This window comes from Musa acuminata, chromosome BXJ1-11, assembly GCF_036884655.1.
Source record: "Musa acuminata AAA Group cultivar baxijiao chromosome BXJ1-11, Cavendish_Baxijiao_AAA, whole genome shotgun sequence".
NCBI classification, from domain to species: Eukaryota; Viridiplantae; Streptophyta; class Magnoliopsida; order Zingiberales; family Musaceae; genus Musa; species Musa acuminata.
Genome location: NC_088337.1, coordinates 24,322,937 through 24,343,433, shown reverse-complemented (window position 1 = coordinate 24,343,433; position 20,497 = coordinate 24,322,937). Strand labels below are relative to the sequence as shown.

Sequence of the window (20,497 nt, the reverse complement as noted above, 5' to 3'; positions counted from 1 at the left end):
TATCAAAGGGTGGCAACTATGCATCCTTGTGGGCATAATTTTCTAATCTCTTATTTGGATATGACTTACCCGGCTACATTAACATCTCTTTCAATTGTTCGCCAGCCATGATCAACATCCTCGGAGAACCTAGTCCTGTACCAAATTCGACTCACAAATTGTGGCTGTGTCAAGATTGTCTCATCCTCCAAGCTATTCAAGCCTCAGTTGCTGGATCCGTCGCTCCATTGATTTCTACATGTGTGATTGCTGCCGATGCATGGTCTAAACTGTAAATAACCTTGGCGAATCATTCGCGTACTCGCAAGCTCAGTCTTTTATATAAGCTGATGGTGACTAAATAAGAGGAAAGTACTATCATTAATTATCTACAAAATATAAAAATTATCATCGATGACTTGGCTTTGATAGGTCATTTCCTATGTGACGAGGAGATCATCATCCATATCCTAAATAGTCTTGGAGACGACTACAAGGAATTGACGATTATAATTCGGGCACGCGATTGAGATGTGTTTGAAGCGTGCGAACAAACTGATACCAGGGAGGGTAAAAATGCAAAATGGATTTCGAAAGAACACCGATAAAACAATTGTTCAAATAGAAAATGTCATAGAAGACAAGGAACGAACTCTTGAAGAAACTTTGGTAAAAAATGAAAAATAGCTCACCACCAAGCTTAAAATCAAAAGGGATACAAAAAGATCACCACCCTAATGATAATAAACAAGGATACAAAACTGAAAGCAAAAGACTCACCACTCAAGGATGCATCCAAGAGATACAAGGTTCAAGAGAGTACTCCAAGAGAGCTTTTGCCAATATCCTCCATTTCTAAAGTCCTTTATAAGTCCTAAACACCAAAATAAATATTAATGCATGAAACAACCCTTCATGCATAGGGAATTTCGAAATTAAGTGTTTACAGCTGCTAACCAACTCCTTTAATGCATTCCTTGATCATGAAGACATGTTCAGCTGCTAACCAACTCCTTTAATGCATTCCTTTGTTATAAAGAAAAGTACCTTGAAATAGCTTTAACTTTGTGTAAGGAATATGCTGATGAGCTGTCATATTTGAGTGGGCTGAGTTAAAGATTATGAGGCATCATCGTTGGCTAAAAAAAAATCATATCATAATCAAGATTCATATGATCAGATTGTAACAAATTAGACACTCTTGTGTCAATCTCCCTCGGTTGAAAAAGACTTGTCCTCAGGGTCTTATTTGATTCATCAACATGATTATAAAAAGGACTTAAATCAGTCACATTAAATGTTAGAGATACTCCATAATCTTCTTCAAGCAGCTCAATCTCATACGCAATTTTGTCGATTCTCTTAAGCACATTGAATGGACCATCAGCCTTTAGTTTTAGTTTTCCAAATTTGCCCAGTGGAAACCTCTCCTTCCTTAGATGAATCCAGACCAAATCGCCTGCATTAAACTCCATAGATTTTCTATGTTTATTGGTAGTATGCATGTACCTCTCATTTTGCTTCTCAATGGTTGCTTTCACACCCTCATGCAGCTTCTTTATCTGCTTAGCTCTTTCATCAACATCTCCACTAAATTGCTTTGTTGTAGAATGAGGGATTAAGTCCAAAGTACTAGCAGAGTTAGCACCATAAAAGGACTCTTACCAATACTATGATAGATAGAACGATTGTAGACAAACTCAATTTGTGGAAGAATAACATCCTACTGCTTAATATTCTTACCAACATAGCTTCTAAGCAAATTTTCCAAGCTTCTGTTTGTTACCTCAGTTTGCTCATCGGTTTGTGGATGATGCGAGTCATGGGAACAATATTTTTAAAGAATTTAAAAATAAGACTATATACATTGAATCTTCTTAAATCCCACATCGTTAAAAGCCTCTCATGGATATACGTTTTTTTATCTTTTGTTGACAAAGCTCACCATAATCACTAAAAAATATGTCTTTATTAAATCAATAAAATGATATGCATATCTTTCTTCTTTATATTTGTATATTTTCATTAATTGGCTTAATAAATAACATCAATTGTTAATCTTTAGGACAAAAAACTAAATTTATTTTCAAAAGTATTTGCTTTACACCAAATAAGGCTTTTAGTCACATTACGAGGATTTCATAGTATGGTAAACAATCTCAATTCCAGTATAATTAGAATAGTTTTAGATATCATCCTTATTTTTTATCAATTGAAAGTTCTTCAAATATTTATTAGGTATTTTTCTAAATATTATTTTTACAAAAAGGAAACTAATCAATCAAATTATTCCTTGATTTTCTAAACTCTTTCAGGAACCAATCCATGATTACTAAACCTACCACTGTTATCAATTTTTAGGTCTAAGTTATTTGTCAAATTTTCACTATATATTTTAGAAACTTAATTTCTCCATCTTTCCTTAATTTTGTTATGTATCTGATATTACCTAATCGTTGCTCTTTCATTTTATAGCCTTAGCAAATTGAAATGTATACTTCTCTCCATGTCTAACTTATATAAAAGTCATTATATGTTTTATGTCTTGTTATATTGACAGTTTTCTTTTTTTTTGGGTCTCCTATTTAGATGTTATATTCACACACGCATACACAGCCCTCCTAACCAGTTTGTTCATAGGCTCAATGATTTGTGCGTTTCCGGACATTGCATCTGTTATTTAGACTTGTCCGCCAGAATTCTCTAAATAAAGTATATGACAAATAAAAATAACAATCAGAGTGGCGCAGCGGAAGCGTGGTGGGCCCATAACCCACAGGTCCCAGGATCGAAACCTGGCTCTGATATCAGAATGGAATTTTAAGATTTTTTTTTTTTTAGAAAACATTTTACATAAGTGGCTCCGAATGGCTTGCGAATCTCCCGATCACATCCAAGTCGGATGTGTACAGCTTCGGAATGGTGTTGCTGGAGATCGTGAGCGGGCAGCGCAACTTCGATGTTTCGGATGACACTGGCCGGAAGAAGTTCTCGGTGTGCGGGTACGAAGAGCTGGAGAAGGGAAACATCAAGAGCACCATGGACAAGAGGCTCGCCGAGCAGGACGTGGACATGGAGCAGCTGAAGAGGGCGCTACTGGTGAGCTTCTAGTGCATCCAGGAGCAGCCCTCGCAGAGACCGTCGATGGGGAAGGTTGTGCAGATGCTGGAAGGGGTTTCGGCCATAGACAGGCCTCCGGCTCCGAAGGCCGCAGATGGTGGCTTGGCGGTTGTCACCAGCATCACTATCTTCGCTACGTCATCTCCGGCTCAACCTTCGATGGGCTCATCGCATTCGATTGCAGGCACATCATTGGTTTCCAAGAGGAACTTGGACAAACCAACCTCATCCATGGTCGTCGCAGACCAATCTTCCTCGTAGAATGTTACCGAGACGGGAGGTGTTCGTTATATGGAACCAATCTTCGTCGTAGAATGTTATGGTTGATTACATTGAACCAAAGGACTTGGAAGTCTGCTACATTAGTGTTTTAGGGTTAATTGCATATTAATATTAATATTGCTAGTTAGTTAGTTATCTTTAACGTCTTAATCTTTATATTTTAAAAAATTATATTAACATATCTATAATTATGAAAATAAAATATTTAGGTTTATTTACCTTAACATCATTAATTTTACTGACTAAAAGCATAAAAATATAGGATAAAAAAATATTTAATGTTTCAATTAGTAATGACAAATGATATTAATGATGACAAACGACGATGGAACCACGGGTGGCTGTTGTTGAAGTTATATTATTTATTATTTTTCGTATGAAATTCCAGGGTTGTGTTCATTAGAAACATGTGTTTGATCGTATAACAATATGCTGTAGTTCTTTGACAAACGAAAGAGATAACGGATTAATATTTTGTATTTCGATATATTCTTTTAAGAAATATAAATATTGTAGAGTTCCTACTGACCATAGATAAGATAAAACCAAGAAGATTGATTTTTTGCTTTGTTGATTTGAAATAGACATTAAAAACTGCTTCTTCGATGAAACTATCTCAATTCCTGACCTTTGTAGTGTATATTTCTGTAACTTCTGCCACCCTTTCTCCTCCTCAGTTACTCTTCTACCTTCTTTCTAATGTTCTCATCTTCTACTTCATGCCTCATTCTCTAAACTCCCTATGCCTGCCTGAGAAATTCCAGTACTTTTTCTTCAGCTGAACCCTTAACTTACCTTGATCTCGTCGCCACTGACTTCGGTCCCATTCCTACATTCATTACCATCCTTGGATGTGCCATTGTTGTCGATGCCATCACACGATGAGTTCAGGTTCATGGCCTTTGAGGACATCTTTCCACCACCTCCTGGTGCTTCTGCAACTAACTGACTAGCGGATTTACATTGTCTCCTCTACCTTGCTGTGCTGAGATACCCAACTTCCTGTTGGGTCCAGTCCATATGTGGGCTGGGACAATTTGGACCATAAGCCCAAATCAATTAATTGGAGATTAGAGAGAATGAAATTAGGATGAGATTAGAGTAACAGCGTGCGGCGACGTGCAGAGAAAAGAGGAGAGAGAAAGTAAGATTTCTGAGTTTTTCTGCTTGACGATCGGTGGCCAAACGTTGTTAGTTTCGACCCAAATTGTATGTGGAGAATCCTTGCAGCAAACTCTACAATCCTAACGGTGTTAATCTGCAGTTTACCCTCTCTAAGATACTTTCCTGTGATATCCACTTTGTGAGACCTAGAATTCTCTTTGGATGAGATCCACCTGTATGTGCTGAAGATATGCTATTCTTGAGCCAAGATCAATGTTCTTGATGTTATTCTGATCCTCTAGTTATTCTAGAGAAGACCTACTATAAACCTGTTATCATTATTATTGATAGTGAAAGTTTGAGGTGGACTACGGTCCCGTGGTTTTTCCCACATTGGGTTTTCCACGTTAAAAAGATTTGGTCTCACTGTGTGATTGATTTATTGCTCTATTATTTATGCTGTGCTGATTGATATTAGCATTTTGATATCAAGTTGGTATTTTGATGAGGAACCTATTTTGATACACAAAGAGGGAAAAGAATTATTCCGCATTAACAGGTTTCTTCCCAACAAGTGGTATCAGAGCATCAGGTTGTTTGGTGCTAGTTTTCTTGTGTGATTGAAATGAAGCAGTCAGATGGTATGATTAAATTGAACTCATCAAATTATTCCACTTGGAGGCATCTGATGGAAGATTTGCTCTATTGCAAAGATTTGTATAAGCCTATCAAGGTTAAAGATAAACATTCTATTATGGACGATGAAGAATGGGAAGTTCAACATAGAAAAGCTATTGCCTATATTAGAAGATGGATGGATATAAACTTGCATGAGCATATTTCAGATGAAATCAAAGCTGATGTTGTTTGGCAAAGGTTAGAAAATCTCTTTGCGAAAAAGATAGTGGGAAATAGAATTTCTCTCCTCAGAAGGCTTGTAAATTTGAAGTATAAAGATGGCGGTTGTTGAATCTCGGATTTTGATGATAAAATCAATTGATGGGTTATTTGATCTAATCCATATTATTGAGTTAAGTGTGCAGGATTAACTACGATAACCAGAAAACATAAAGCAAGGATACCGGAGTCAAGCTCGATGGACGTTTAAGAGACCGAAGAATCATCGGAGATGCTGCCGGAACCGTCCGAGAAGAAATCGGGAACGTGTCGGAAGTTCGCCGAAGAAATCGTCGGAGGCTCGCGGAGATCACCAAGAAGGCTCGGCTACTCGTTAAAGTCATCACAAAGATTGGGAGCTTGCAGGGAGTCCGTCGGAAGAAGTTCGTCGGAAAGCTCGCCGGAACAAGACTCGACGTTCGCGGTTAAAAAACTTGCTTATGATGTTTTTGTTATGTAGTTCACCTGTAATTAGGATTAGGATTAAGAGATAATCCTATATCCTGGTTAGGGGCCAACTGGGCCCAAAGTCAAATTTGGTTTGGGCGAAAAATAAGCCAAACCAATGAATCGGAAAGCCAGGCGGTGGAACCGCCTGGCTGGGCGGTGGCACCGCCCAGCACCCGAGTGCTGGGCGGTGACACCTCCTTGGCTGGGCGGTTGCACCGTCCAGCACCCGAGCGCTGGGCGGTGGCACCGCCTGGCTGGGCGGTGGAACCACCAGCACCGGGAACCCTAAGAGAATTCAAATTTTGGAGCCCAAAATTTGAATCCTCTTGAGGCCTATAAATACCCCTCAAATCTCAGCTGAGGTTACAACTTTTGAGAAGCATTTTGATTGAGAGAAAAGTCTTAGAAAGTCTTAGCAAGTCTTGTTTTCAATTTGCTAGAGAGTTCTCCTCCTTCTTTCTTATTGAAAATTTGTAAGAGGTTGAGCTGCTTGTAAAAGGTTGTAAGAGGGGTGTTTACCCTTCCATTTCAAGAGACTTGCTAGTGGAAGGTGGGAGCCTCATCGAAGAGGGGCCTCGCAAGTGGAGTAGGTCATTTGACCGAACCACTCTAAAAATCGGCGTAATCTCTGGTTTGCTTTTTATTATTGTCATTTACATTACTGCAAATCTTCTTACTGCTTTAGTTCCTTATTGCTCTTGCTGCGCAACTTTAAGAACACGCCTTCAAGTTAAATTTCTCAAGTTTCGTTCTTAACGTACGAAAGATTTTGGTTAAAATCGAAGTTTTAATCCGCTGCACTAATTCACCCCCCCCTCTTAGTGCCGCTCCGATCCTAACAAGTGGTATCAGAGCAAGGTTATCTCTCATATTTGGTTTAATACCCAAGAGAGATGACTTACTCCTGTTGGGAAATCATTGAGGGGGCGACATCATATGCGCAGCGGAAGAACAAGAAAAACAAAATCCCAGATTCCCAAAAAGATGTTCGTCGTCGTGCGAAGATTGGTGCGCAAAAATCCGCAAAACACAAAACTGCGTATAAAGATTGTGTTACCTAGGGAGATCGTATATCCCTGTTTCCTCGCAGATCCTTAGGAGAGGGTGAAGGAGGTCAAGCGTCCTCCTCTCTAGCGGTGATCCACACAGCAGGGTTGCGACGACGCTCCTCAAAACTCCAGGCCTGCTCTGAGGTGGAGAGGGAGAGGAGAATAGGAAGGGCAAGCAAAGACTCTAGCCTATGAGGCTGTGAATCCCTCCTATTTATAGAGATCCCGTGTCAAAACCCTAATGGGTCCTTTCCCTAGTGGGTATTGGATCTGCATCCAATAAGACAAGGGCTCCGTCGGATATCTCATATCCGAACCTCTACTCATCGCAATGCCTACCATATGTGTGTGACCCTCTAGGCCCAATATCGAGCTGGCCGTGAGTCATACCTGTCAGAACTCCTTCTAACTTAGTGAATTATTATCTCTGTAATAATTCACTCGACTCATCGACTACGGAAGTACTAGGCCACTACGCCGTAGTCCCCAGACGATACAGGGGAATCCAATCCATTGGACCTGTCTGTCCTCAGTTACCATGTACCTATAGTCCCTCATCCATCTAATATCCCAGAGACCGTATATCGAGCATGGTGCTGTCAGACCCATACGGTTTCTACTCGAGTCTCGCTCTAATCGGATTCTCCCGGAGAACTCTTTCTCTCTCAACCCGAATGACCCTGGCCAGGGATTTGTCTGAGCAAGAACACATAGGATATTCCTCTCATGACGCCGAGAGTGGATGATCCTCTATTGACACTCAATAGCCCTCGTAAGGTCGACTACCACTCCCAATGACCAGCTGTACTAGATCTGGGAACAGCCAAACCTATAAGTCTGGTATCAAAGAGTGGAGCACTCATACAGGACATCCTTGGTGTCTCAAGTCTAAGGACCAGATACACCACTAGGACTACGGAATCGCTGTCTGACAATAAGGCATCATCAACCATCCAGCATTCCGTAAGCGGATCAATCAGTGAACTCATTCTCCAATGAGCACCTGTACTGTATCCCTAGTGTCCCTACACGAGCAGCTATGAGACCAGCTGCATCCATCATATGGACGGGTATACAGCACACCAGTCTATCCGGTTATCACGATGTCCCTCTCGAGTAACCTATGACCGGGATTATTTAGGATATGTATTTAAAGGTGAATCGATCTTATTATCGTGATCTCATCACGATCCGATTCCCATTGCACAAATCCAAGGACATCACAATATATATGCATTTATGCAATAGTTATAAAGTGATATACGCCATAATATAATAAGCAAAAAGATTCTGTATCAAGTCACACGTGCCATCACTCACGTGATTGGCTTGCTGGGCACCTATGACTAGCAATCTCCCACTTGACCTAAAGCCAATCACCTATGTGTCTGATCCCCATCAGACCCCTGTGACGCTCAAAGACAATCTGAGACAACGGCTTTGTCAGTGGATCTGCAATGTTATCTTCGGATGGAACTCTTTCCACTGCTACATCTCCTCGGGTCACGATCTCTCTGATAAGCTGGAACCTCCTCAGAACACTTCTGATAAGACCCGGGTTCCCTTATTTGAGTAATCACCCCATAGTTGTCGCAATATAAGGAAGTCGACTTGTCGCTATCTGTATCGACTCCCAAATCTGTGATGAACTTCTTCACCCAGACTCCCTCCTTTGCTGCATCTGATGCAGCAATGTACTCCGCCTCTGTGGTCGAGTCAGCAGTGGTATCTTGCTTGGAACTCTTCCAGCACACTGCTCCTCCATTCAAGGTAAACACATATCCTGAATTCGACTTGCTATCATCGACATCAGACTGAAAACTTGAGTCAGTGTAGCCTTCAACCTTAAGGCTATTACCTCCATATACTAGTAAAAGATCCTTAGTCCTTCTCAAGTACTTAAGGATACACTTTACTGCTTTCCAGTGCTCCAAGTCTGGATCCGCCTGATACCTGCTCGTGACACTCAGAGCATGCGCTATATCAGGCCTAGTACATAGCATGGCATACATGATAGACCCTATTGCTGAAGCATAAGGTATCATATTCATGTTTGCCCTTTGGAATTTTCCATGCCAAACCTTTTGACAATGGTTACTATGTACCTGGACTGGGACAAGCCAAGCATCCTCTTGGATCTATCTCTATAGATTCTAATCCCCAAGATATAAGATGCTTCCCCTAAGTCCTTTATGGAGAAGTGTCTAGATAACCAAGTTTTTACAGTGGATAGCATTCCTACGTCATTCCCAATGATGAGGATGTCATCCACATATAACACCAAAAAGGTGATAGCGCTCTCACTTACCTTCCTGTACACACAAGGCTCATCTTCGTTCTTAACGAAGTCATAAGATCTGATTGACTCATCAAATCTTATGTTCCAACTTCGGGAAGCTTGCTTTAGTCCATAAATGGATCTAAGCAATCTACACACTTTATCTGGGCAGTTCTTGGACACGAATCCCTCAAGTTGCATCATATACACCTCCTCCACGAGGTTCCCATTGAGGAATGCAGTTTTCACATCCATCTGCCAGATCTCATAATCATAGTGTGCTGCAATAGCCAATAGAATTCTGATGGATTTTAGCATTGCTACGGGTGAGAAAGTTTCGTCGTAGTCAACACCTTGCCTTTGACGATACCCCTTAGCCACTAGCCTTGCTTTATAGGTCTCTACCTTTCCATCTACTCCGATCTTTTTCTTAAAGATCCACTTGCAACCGATGGGTACAATACCTTCGGGTGCATCAACTAGGTTCCAAACCTTATTGGAGTACATAGAATCCATCTCAGAATTCATGGCTTCTTTCCACTTCCCGGAGTCTATACTCATAATAGCCTCCTCGTAGGTCTGAGGATCAATATCCTCTACATCCTCTGCTCTAATATGTCCCACATATCTCTCAGGAGGATGGGATACTCTATCAGACCTGCGTAAAGTTGATACTTGTGTATTAGGTACCTGAACAGACTCGGGCTGTAGAGTGGTGCTTGAGCTTGGTTCCCTAACTTCGCTCAACTCTATCATTCTCCCACTGTCTCCGCCAAGAATGTGTTCCTTCTCAAGGAACACTGCTCTCTTAGCTACAAAGACCTTTTGGTCCTCGAGATGATAGAAATAATACCCACAAGTTTCCTTGGGGTATCCCACAAATTTGCATCGCTCTGTCCTTGATTCTAACTTATCGGGGTTGTGTCTTTTAACATGGGCAGAACAGCCCCAAATCTTAACAACCTTAAGATCAGGCTTCTTCCCTTTCCATATCTCATATGGTGTAGACACTACCGACTTAGTTGGAACTCTGTTCAGAAGGTAAGCTGCGGTTTCTAGGGCATATCCCCAGAATGAGATGGGTAGGTCAGCGAAACTCATCATGGACCGTACCATATCTAATAATGTACGATTTCTCCTTTCAGAGACACCATTGAGCTGAGGTGTATAAGGAGGTGTCCATTGGGATAATATCCCATGGTCCTTGAGGAAGTGAGTAAACTCTGTACTTAAGTACTCACCTCCTCGATCTGATCGAAGAGTTTTGATACTCTTTCCAGTCTGGTTCTCCACCTCATTCTTATACTCTCTGAATTTCTCAAAGGCCTCGGACTTGTACTTCATTAAGTACACATATCCATACCTTGAGAAATCATCAATAAATGTAATGAAGTAGGAGTAACCTCCAATGGCATGAGTTGACATGGGTCCACATACATCACTATGTATGAGTTCCAACAACTCAGTGGCTCTCTCTCCAGTTCCACTAAATGGAGAGTTGGTCAGTTTTCCACGAATGCAAGGCTCACAAGTTGCATATGACACATAGTCGAATGGATCTAAATATCCATCATTTAGCAACTTTTGAATCCTTCTTCCATGGATGTGACCTAGCCTACAATGCCACAGGTATGCATTGTTCACCTCATCTCGTTTCCTCTTAGACACATTTACATTCATGATATGTGGAGTGGTGTCTAACATAAATAAACCATTATGCACTGTTCCTTTCGTGATGATCTTATCATCTAATAATATCGAACAACCATTGTTCTCAAAAACAAATTTATATCCACTAACTGTTAAACATGAAATGGAAATAATGTTTTTGATAATAGAAGGAACAAAATAACATGCATCTAATGCAATAAAAGCTCCACTAGGCAGATGTAGAGCGACCTCGCCAACAGCTAATACAGCAACTTTTGCTCCATTACCCATCTTTAGGTCCATCTCGCCTCTCTCTAGTCTCCTAGGCCTTGCCAGAACCTGCAACGAATTGCATATATGATAAGCACTACCGGTATCTAATACTCATGTGTTATCATAAGAGTCTGACAAATGGAGACTGATCATGAATGTACCTGAAGCTTCATCAAGCTTTTGTTTCGCCCTTTCTGCAAGGTACTCTTTGCAGTTTCTCTTCCAGTGCCCATCTTTACCACAGTGGAAGCACTGGCCTTTGTCCTTTGTTGGGTCTTTCTTAGCAACCTTTGCTTTACCTTGTTTGCCCTTGCCCTTTCCCTTCTTAAGGGACCTTTCTGCTTTCCTTTTCTTTCTGGTCTCACCAGTGTAGAGAACTGGCTTCTCTTTCTTAATAGTACTCTCTGCCTCCCTCAACATATTGAGGAGCTCTGGGAGAGTCACCTCAAGCTTGTTCATATTAAAATTCATTATGAACTGTGAAAAGGAATCTGGTAGGGACTGAAGCACAATGTCCACACACAAGTTATCCTCTAGGACCATTCCTAGACCTGTGAGTTTCTCTATCCACTCAATCATCTTTAGGACATGGTTCTGAACCGGTGTCCCCTCAGTCATCCTAGCGCGGAAAAGGCTCTTGGATATCTCATATCGTTGAGTCCTTCCCTGTTCCTCAAACAATTTACGGACATGTAGGAGAATGGATCTGGCATCCATCTTTTCATGTTGTCTTTGTAACTCTGGAGTCATAGAGCCCAACATATAGCACTGAGCAAGAGTGGAGTCATCAATGTACTTCACGTAGCGAGCGATCTCATCCTCGCTTGCCCCTTCTTCGGGCGTAGGCATCACTGTATCAAGGACGTACATGATTTTCTCCGCTGTGAGAACAATTCTCAAGTTACGGAGCCAATCCGTATAATTTGGACCAGTGAGGCGGTTGACATCAAGTATGCCACGTAAGGGATTTGAAAGCGACATTTTCTGAAAATAAAGATGTAGCAAAATGAATAACATGCAGATTTTGCAAGAAATAAACTATCAAGATATGGACTTCTATCTTAATATGCTCCCACTATTTTACTAACGAGTCACGCGACACCCTCAGCACGTGAAACGGAAGTCTCCGGCAGACTTCTAGTGGGGATCAGGATCCAATCAGCGTCTTAGTGTAACCTCGAGGGACTCGACCAATCACACTAAGCCTAAAAGGTAGGCAACTCTTACCGATCACAACTCCTTGTGATTCCCGTCCTGTTCGGCCTCCGAATCACCATGGCCTCGAGGGACTCGACCAACCATGATGCTCGGTTAAGTCAACACCTTCGTTACAAGATGAGTCTGATTTGATGATATACCCTCGAGGGACTCGACCAAGCATACCATGTCCTCAGGTCACCGGTGACATCTCTATGTCGTAAGCAAGATAGCGAATCGCGATATAGGTGAGTCTCGAGGGACTCGACCAACTCAACCTACACCGGGATTCGGTTCCTACTCATAACGATGGAAGGCCACGTGGGTCAATCTAATTGCCTCACGTTTACCGACTTAATATTATCGAGAGATGTTTCTATAATTTGGTCTCCTAATATGACATGTCACACATATACATATTTAATATATATCTACATCGCATGCAAATATATATACATATCTAGTATGTGTATAATCAATCACATCAGATGATCATGGACCACAACCTAATATGATTAGGCCCGAGCCAGTAGGCCTAATCACTCACATCAAGATCTATGTGTGCAACGGTGCATCTCCATGCCCTGTGATCGTCCATCTCGTCCTCGTCGGTTTCGTCGACATCTTGATGCATCTCCATGCATCAGGATCGTTCGTCTCGTGGGTCCTGCTGTCGCATCCACGCTCCCGCTGCGCCTCCTCATGTGATTACAACTTAATCATAGGCACGCAGGCCCGACAATAAACGAGAAATATAATGGAGGTTCGCAGACCTCAATAATAATAATCACAAGTACACACATCACACGGTCCATGATCATCCGTCCACACATCATACATCACATGTATAAATAATCATCATCATGTAGGACTACTAGATAATAATAAAAAATAATAATCAACTAAATCTTTTAATTAATTAATATTTTTTGAAATCAGGGACATATAGGGAATTTCTCAATTCCTAAGGGTATTTTCGTAATTTGGACAAAAGACAGAAACTGGAATTTCTCAAATTCCGAGGGGCAAAACTGTCTTTTTCCCAGAAAACCCTAATTCCCTCTTTCTGCTGCCGCTGCCGCCGCCGCCACCCTGCTGGCGGCGGCCTGTGCGGCGGGGCGAGGGCGCTGCCCTCGCCTGCAGACGGCACGCCCGCTGGCGGCGATGCCGCTGCGGGTGGGCGCCCCCTTCGGGCGCCGCTGCCTCCGCAGGCGGTGCTGTCCCGCCGGGCGGCCGCCCCTGTGGGGGGAGTTCCGCCCGCGGGAGCAGCGGCGGCAGACGCCGCTTCCTTTCGGCGGCAGGCGCCGCTGCCCTGCGGCGCCTCTGCCCGTGGGTTGCCAGCCCCGCCGGCGGCAAGCCTGCTGCAAGCAGGCCGCCGGCCGGCTGCTGCAGGCACAGCGCTTGCGCATGCGCCGGCGCTGTGCTGCCTGGCTGCGGCTGCGGCTGCCGCTGCAGGTGGCTGCAGGCATGCAGATCGAGGGCAGCAACTGTTGCTGCCCTTCCTCGCTTTTGCGTCAACGATTTTGACGTCAATTTTCTTCCTAAACACAATACACGCAGTTCAAAACCAATCATTCGCACGAACAACCTGGCTCTGATACCACTGTTGGGAAATCATTGAGGGGGCGACATCATATGCGCAGCGGAAGAACAAGAAAAACAAAATCCCAGATTCCCAAAAAGATGTTCGTCGTCGTGCGAAGATTGGTGCGCAAAAATCCGCAAAACACAAAACTGCGTATAAAGATTGTGTTACCTAGGGAGATCGTATATCCCTGTTTCCTCGCAGATCCTTAGGAGAGGGTGAAGGAGGTCAAGCGTCCTCCTCTCTAGCGGTGATCCACACAGCAGGGTTGCGACGACGCTCCTCAAAACTCCAGGCCTGCTCTGAGGTGGAGAGGGAGAGGAGAATAGGAAGGGCAAGCAAAGACTCTAGCCTATGAGGCTGTGAATCCCTCCTATTTATAGAGATCCCGTGTCAAAACCCTAATGGGTCCTTTCCCTAGTGGGTATTGGATCTGCATCCAATAAGACAAGGGCTCCGTCGGATATCTCATATCCGAACCTCTACTCATCGCAATGCCTACCATATGTGTGTGACCCTCTAGGCCCAATATCGAGCTGGCCGTGAGTCATACCTGTCAGAACTCCTTCTAACTTAGTGAATTATTATCTCTGTAATAATTCACTCGACTCATCGACTACGGAAGTACTAGGCCACTACGCCGTAGTCCCCAGACGATACAGGGGAATCCAATCCATTGGACCTGTCTGTCCTCAGTTACCATGTACCTATAGTCCCTCATCCATCTAATATCCCAGAGACCGTATATCGAGCATGGTGCTGTCAGACCCATACGGTTTCTACTCGAGTCTCGCTCTAATCGGATTCTCCCGGAGAACTCTTTCTCTCTCAACCCGAATGACCCTGGCCAGGGATTTGTCTGAGCAAGAACACATAGGATATTCCTCTCATGACGCCGAGAGTGGATGATCCTCTATTGACACTCAATAGCCCTCGTAAGGTCGACTACCACTCCCAATGACCAGCTGTACTAGATCTGGGAACAGCCAAACCTATAAGTCTGGTATCAAAGAGTGGAGCACTCATACAGGACATCCTTGGTGTCTCAAGTCTAAGGACCAGATACACCACTAGGACTACGGAATCGCTGTCTGACAATAAGGCATCATCAACCATCCAGCATTCCGTAAGCGGATCAATCAGTGAACTCATTCTCCAATGAGCACCTGTACTGTATCCCTAGTGTCCCTACACGAGCAGCTATGAGACCAGCTGCATCCATCATATGGACGGGTATACAGCACACCAGTCTATCCGGTTATCACGATGTCCCTCTCGAGTAACCTATGACCGGGATTATTTAGGATATGTATTTAAAGGTGAATCGATCTTATTATCGTGATCTCATCACGATCCGATTCCCATTGCACAAATCCAAGGACATCACAATATATATGCATTTATGCAATAGTTATAAAGTGATATACGCCATAATATAATAAGCAAAAAGATTCTGTATCAAGTCACACGTGCCATCACTCACGTGATTGGCTTGCTGGGCACCTATGACTAGCAACTCCGGCATGCAAGAGGGCCATTCTATTGCACGACCACCTTTGTTTAATGGGTCGGATTACACATATTGGAAGACTCGCATGAGAATCTTCCTCATTTCTATGGACTTTGAGCTTTGGTCTATTGTCGAGAATGGATTTCAAAAATCTTCTCTTCCGATGAGCGAATGGAATGAATCGGAGAAGAAGGTTTTTGCTTTAAATGCAAAGGCTATGAATGCCTTGTTTTGTGCACTAGACAAAAACGAATTTAATCGTGTTTCAATGTGTGATTCGGCTTTTGATATTTGGAGAACTCTTGAGGTCACTCATGAAGGCACTAGCCGAGTGAAAGAGTCCAAAATCAACATCCTTGTGCACTCTTACGAACTTTTCCGAATGAAACCAAGTGAGTCCATTGGAGACATGTACACCCGGTTTACGGATGTCATCAATGGACTCAAAGCTCTTGGTAAAGATTTTACTAACTTTGAACTAGTAACTAAAATCTTAAGATCCCTCCCTAAAAGTTGGGATCCAAAAGTTACGGCCATTCAAGAGGCCAAAGACCTTAAAGCATTCCCTCTTGAAGAACTCATTGGGTCTCTAATGACCTACGAAATGACATGTCAAGCTCATGACGAGCTCGAGAACCCCCTTCCAAAGAACAGGAAGGATATGGCACTCAAATCACAAGAAGACCACTTGAAAGGAACATCAAGTGATGAGGACAGTGACAATGACATTGCACTTTTGACTCAAAAGTTTAAAAAATATTTAAGAAAGAACAGATTTAAAAATAATACAAAAAATAAATTTGAACAAAAGAAGGACCAAGTGATTTGCTATGAATGCAAAAAACCGGGACACTACAAGAACGATTGTCCTCAAGCCAAAAAGAAGACATCAAAGAAGAAGGCGTTCAAGGCAACGTGGGATGATTCAAGCACATCCGAAGAAGAGGAGTCCAACACCGAGCAAGTTGCTCATTACGCGCTAATGGCTTTAGGAGAAGAGGTATGTGATTTACTTAATGAAGATTTATCTTTTGAAGAACTCTCTATCGCTTTTCATGAATTATTTGATGAATGTAGAACTGTTAGCAAGAAGTTAAGTATCTTAAAGAAAGAGCATGCTTTGCTACAAGATAAGTTTGATAATATTCAAACTCCTCCATGCTCTAAGTGTGAGCACTTAGAAGCAATAAAAAATGAAAATTTGCTTCTTAAGGAAACCTTAAACAAGTTTAAGGTTGGTAGCAAAGGATTAGATATGATCCTTGCACACAAGGGTCACATCGCAAATAGAAATGGAATTGGATTTGTAAAAGGATTGCATCAAAATCCTACCACTTTCATAAAAGGACCTACATTACATGTTTCCTCTTATATGAAATGCAACTTTTGTTGCAAATCCGGACATATTGCCTACAAATGCCCATTTAGGAAGATTAGTTCACAAAAATTAATATGGGTTCCTAAAGGAACTATAAAGAATTCAATCATAAATAACAAAGTTAGTGGGTCAATTTTTGAGGCACCCAAAATCAAATGGGTACCTAAAAATCATCCTCTTTTGTAGACAAACCCACAAGCTAGGAGCAAGAGATGGTATCTCGATAGTGGATGCTCAAGACATATGACTGGAGATCCATCTCATTTCTCTATGCTCACTAGCAAAGAAGAAGGGTACGTTACCTTCGGAGACAACAACAAGGGCAAAATCATTGGCAAGGGAACTATTGGTAACAAATTTAATTTTTCCATTGATGATGTCTTACTAGTTGATGGATTGAAACATAATCTCTTGAGTATTAGTCAACTATGCGATAAAGGTTACATCGTTAGATTTGAATCAAATATGTGCATTATTGAAAAACCAAATCATAACATGACTATGATTGCTTTAAAACAAAATAATGTCTATACCATCAATCTTGATGAACTAAGTAATGAAATGTGCTTCTCCGTCGTAAATGATGATGCTTGGCTTTGGCATAGGAGATTAGGCCATGCAAGCATGAAAACAATATCTAAGATCTCATCTCAAGAATTAGTACGAGGAATTCCAAATTTAAAGTTTATTAAGGATAAAGTATGCGATGCATGTCAACTAGGCAAACAAATAAAAACAAGCTTCAAACCAAAAAATCAAATTAGCACTACTAGACCATTACAATTGATCCATTTGGACTTATTTGGACCAATTGATACAACAAGTCTAGGTGGAAGCAAATATGCTTTTGTGATTGTGGATGACTACTCTAGATATACTTGGACCTATTTCTTAGCTCACAAAAGTGATTGCTTCAAGTGTTTCTCTAAATTTTGTAAACTCACTCAAAACGAAAAAGGCTTCATGATTTCATCAATTCGGAGTGATCACGGTGGTGAATTCCAAAACCGTGAATTTCAAAATTTTTGCGAAAGTAATGGGTACAATCACAACTTCTCAACTCCAAGAAATCCTCAACAAAATGGAGTAGTTGAAAGGAAAAATAGAAACCTACAAGAAATGGCAAGAACTATGTTGAATGAACAAAGTTTACCTAAGTACTTTTGGGCCGAAGCTGTAAATACGGCTTGCTACATCATGAATAGAGTCCTAATAAGACCATCCTTATCCAAAACTCCCTATGAATTATGGAATAACAAAAAACCAAACATCTCCTATTTTAAAGTTTTTGGTTGTAAATGCTTTATTTTAAATGAAAGGGATGCTTTAGGAAAATTTGATGCTAAATCCGATGAAGGCATCTTTCTTGGTTACTCTTCCGTTTCTAAAGCTTTTCGGGTTTTTAATAAAAGAACTTTAGTAATTGAAGAGTCTATTCATGTAGTTTTTAATGAAATTTCCGATTTAAAGAAAAATGATTTTGATGATGATCTTGGTTTTGATAATTTGAATTTAAATGAACCCTCTCCTCAAAATAGCCATTTGAATGCATCTTCTTCCGAAATTTCTTTACCAAAAGAATGGAAGTATGTAGATGCTCATCCAAAAGAGCAAATTATAGGAGATACATCAAAAGGGGTTCAAACTCGTTCTTCTTTCAAAAATTTTTGTGCTAACGCCGCCTTCCTTTCTCAAATTGAACCTAAATGCATTGACGAAGCCTTAAAAGATGATTTTTGGATCATTGCAATGCAAGAAGAATTGAACCAATTTGAGAGGAATGAGGTATGGAAGCTTGTTCCTAGACCAAGTGACCACTTAGTCATAGGTACTAAGTGGGTCTTTAGAAACAAGCAAGACGAAAATAGTATTGTGGTTAGAAACAAGGCTAGATTAGTGGCCAAAGGTTTCAACCAAGAAGAAGGTATCGATTACGAAGAAACCTTCGCTCCCGTGGCTCGATTAGAAGCCATAAGGATGCTCCTTGCCTATGCTAGTAGTAATAATTTTAAACTATTTCAAATGGATGTTAAAAGTGCTTTCTTGAATGGTTTTATTTCCGAAGAAGTATTTGTCGAACAACCTCCCGGATTTGAAAATTCTCTTCTTCCTAATCATGTATTCAAATTGACTAAAGCTCTATATGGCTTAAAACAAGCTCCTAGAGCTTGGTATGAAAGGCTTAGTTCCTTTCTTATTTTAAATAATTTTACCAAAGGCAAGGTTGATACTACATTGTTTATTAAACATTTTGAAAATAATTTTCTTATTGTGCAAATTTATGTTGATGATATTGTGTTTGGCTCTTCGGATGAATCACTATGTGAATCATTTGCCAAATGTATGAGTCTTGAATTTGAAATGAGTTTAATGGGTGAATTAACTTTCTTTTTAGGATTACAAATCAAACAACTTAAGGATGGTATATTTATTAACCAATCTAAATACACATTAGAATTGTTAAAACGATTTAACATGGATAATTCAAAAGCAATAAACACCCCTATGAGTACTGCGACTAAGTTAGATATGGATGAAAATGGTGAAAGTTTCGATCAAAAAACATATAGGGGAATGATAGGTAGTCTACTCTACCTCACTGCGACTAGACCGGATATTATGTTTAGTGTAGGACTTTGCGCTAGGTTTCAATCTAATCCTAAATTATCTCATCTTAAAAGTGTTAAAAGAATATTTAGGTATCTTAAAGGAACTTCAAATTTAGGATTGTGGTATCCAAAATCTGAAAATTTTGATTTAATAGCCTATGCGGATGCCGATTTTGGCGGATGCAGAATAGATAGAAAAAGTACATCCGGAACATGCCAATTTTTAGGACATGCACTTGTTTCTTGGACTTCCAAGAAACAAAATTCAGTTGCACTATCTACGGCAGAAGCCGAATACATAGCTGCAAGTGCATGTTGTGCACAAGTCATTTGGATGAAAAATACATTAGAAGACTATGGAATTCACTTTAAAAATATTCCCATAAAATGTGATAATACTAGTGCCATATGTCTTACTAAAAATCCAATTCAGCATTCTAGAACTAAGCACATCGACGTTAGGCATCATTTCATACGCGATCATGTCCTTAACAATAATGTTGTTCTAGAATTTATTGACACAAAGCATCAATTAGCAGATATATTCACAAAAGCTCTGAACGAAGATCAATTTGAATTCATTAGAAGGGAATTAGGCATGTTAAATTGTCCCTAAAATGAGATTCACGAAAAATGACTCGTTCTTTTCCTCTCTTTTATGAATTTGATTTCTTCTTCAATTCAAAATGATCCATTAAAATATAACTTATTATCTTGAGGGAAGCAAACAAAAAAAAAGGGGTGAGGAAGAAAATTTTTTCCTCCACGGGATGCCAGCGGTGGCACCGCCAGATTTGGCGGTTGCACCGCCTGAGCGCTCGGGCGCCAGGCGGTGGCACCGCTCGGTTTGGCGGTGGCACCGACCGAGCGACCCTTATTAACCCAAAGGGTTAGGGCCGGCGGTGACACCGCCCCCAACCCGAAGAGAGAGTTCTCAAAACCCACTCCCAATTTCTTCTAACCCTCATTCTAACTCTTAGACACATTGGAGAAGGATTCTTGGTGGTCCAAGCCTTCCATCTCTCAACATAATCTCCACGAGGTAACTCTTGAAATCCCTCCTTTCTTTTCTCTTTCTCTTGCTTATTTTTAACAATTGATATCATCATCCTGTCTAGAAAATGGCTCCAAAGAGA

At 41.2% G+C, this 20,497-nt stretch overlaps 1 protein-coding gene across 1 annotated transcript in view; it reads left to right on the top strand.

The window, feature by feature from the left end:
• The first annotated feature begins 2,898 nt into the window (after positions 1-2,898).
• The window catches only part of LOC135596455 (3-phosphoinositide-dependent protein kinase 1-like), a 29,838-nt gene continuing 12,239 nt past the window's right edge, over positions 2,899-20,497 (top strand). The window contains exon 1 of the mRNA XM_065088500.1: positions 2,899-3,078. Within this exon, the coding sequence (XP_064944572.1) occupies positions 2,899-3,078 (180 nt within the window). The remainder of the gene's footprint in view (positions 3,079-20,497) is intronic.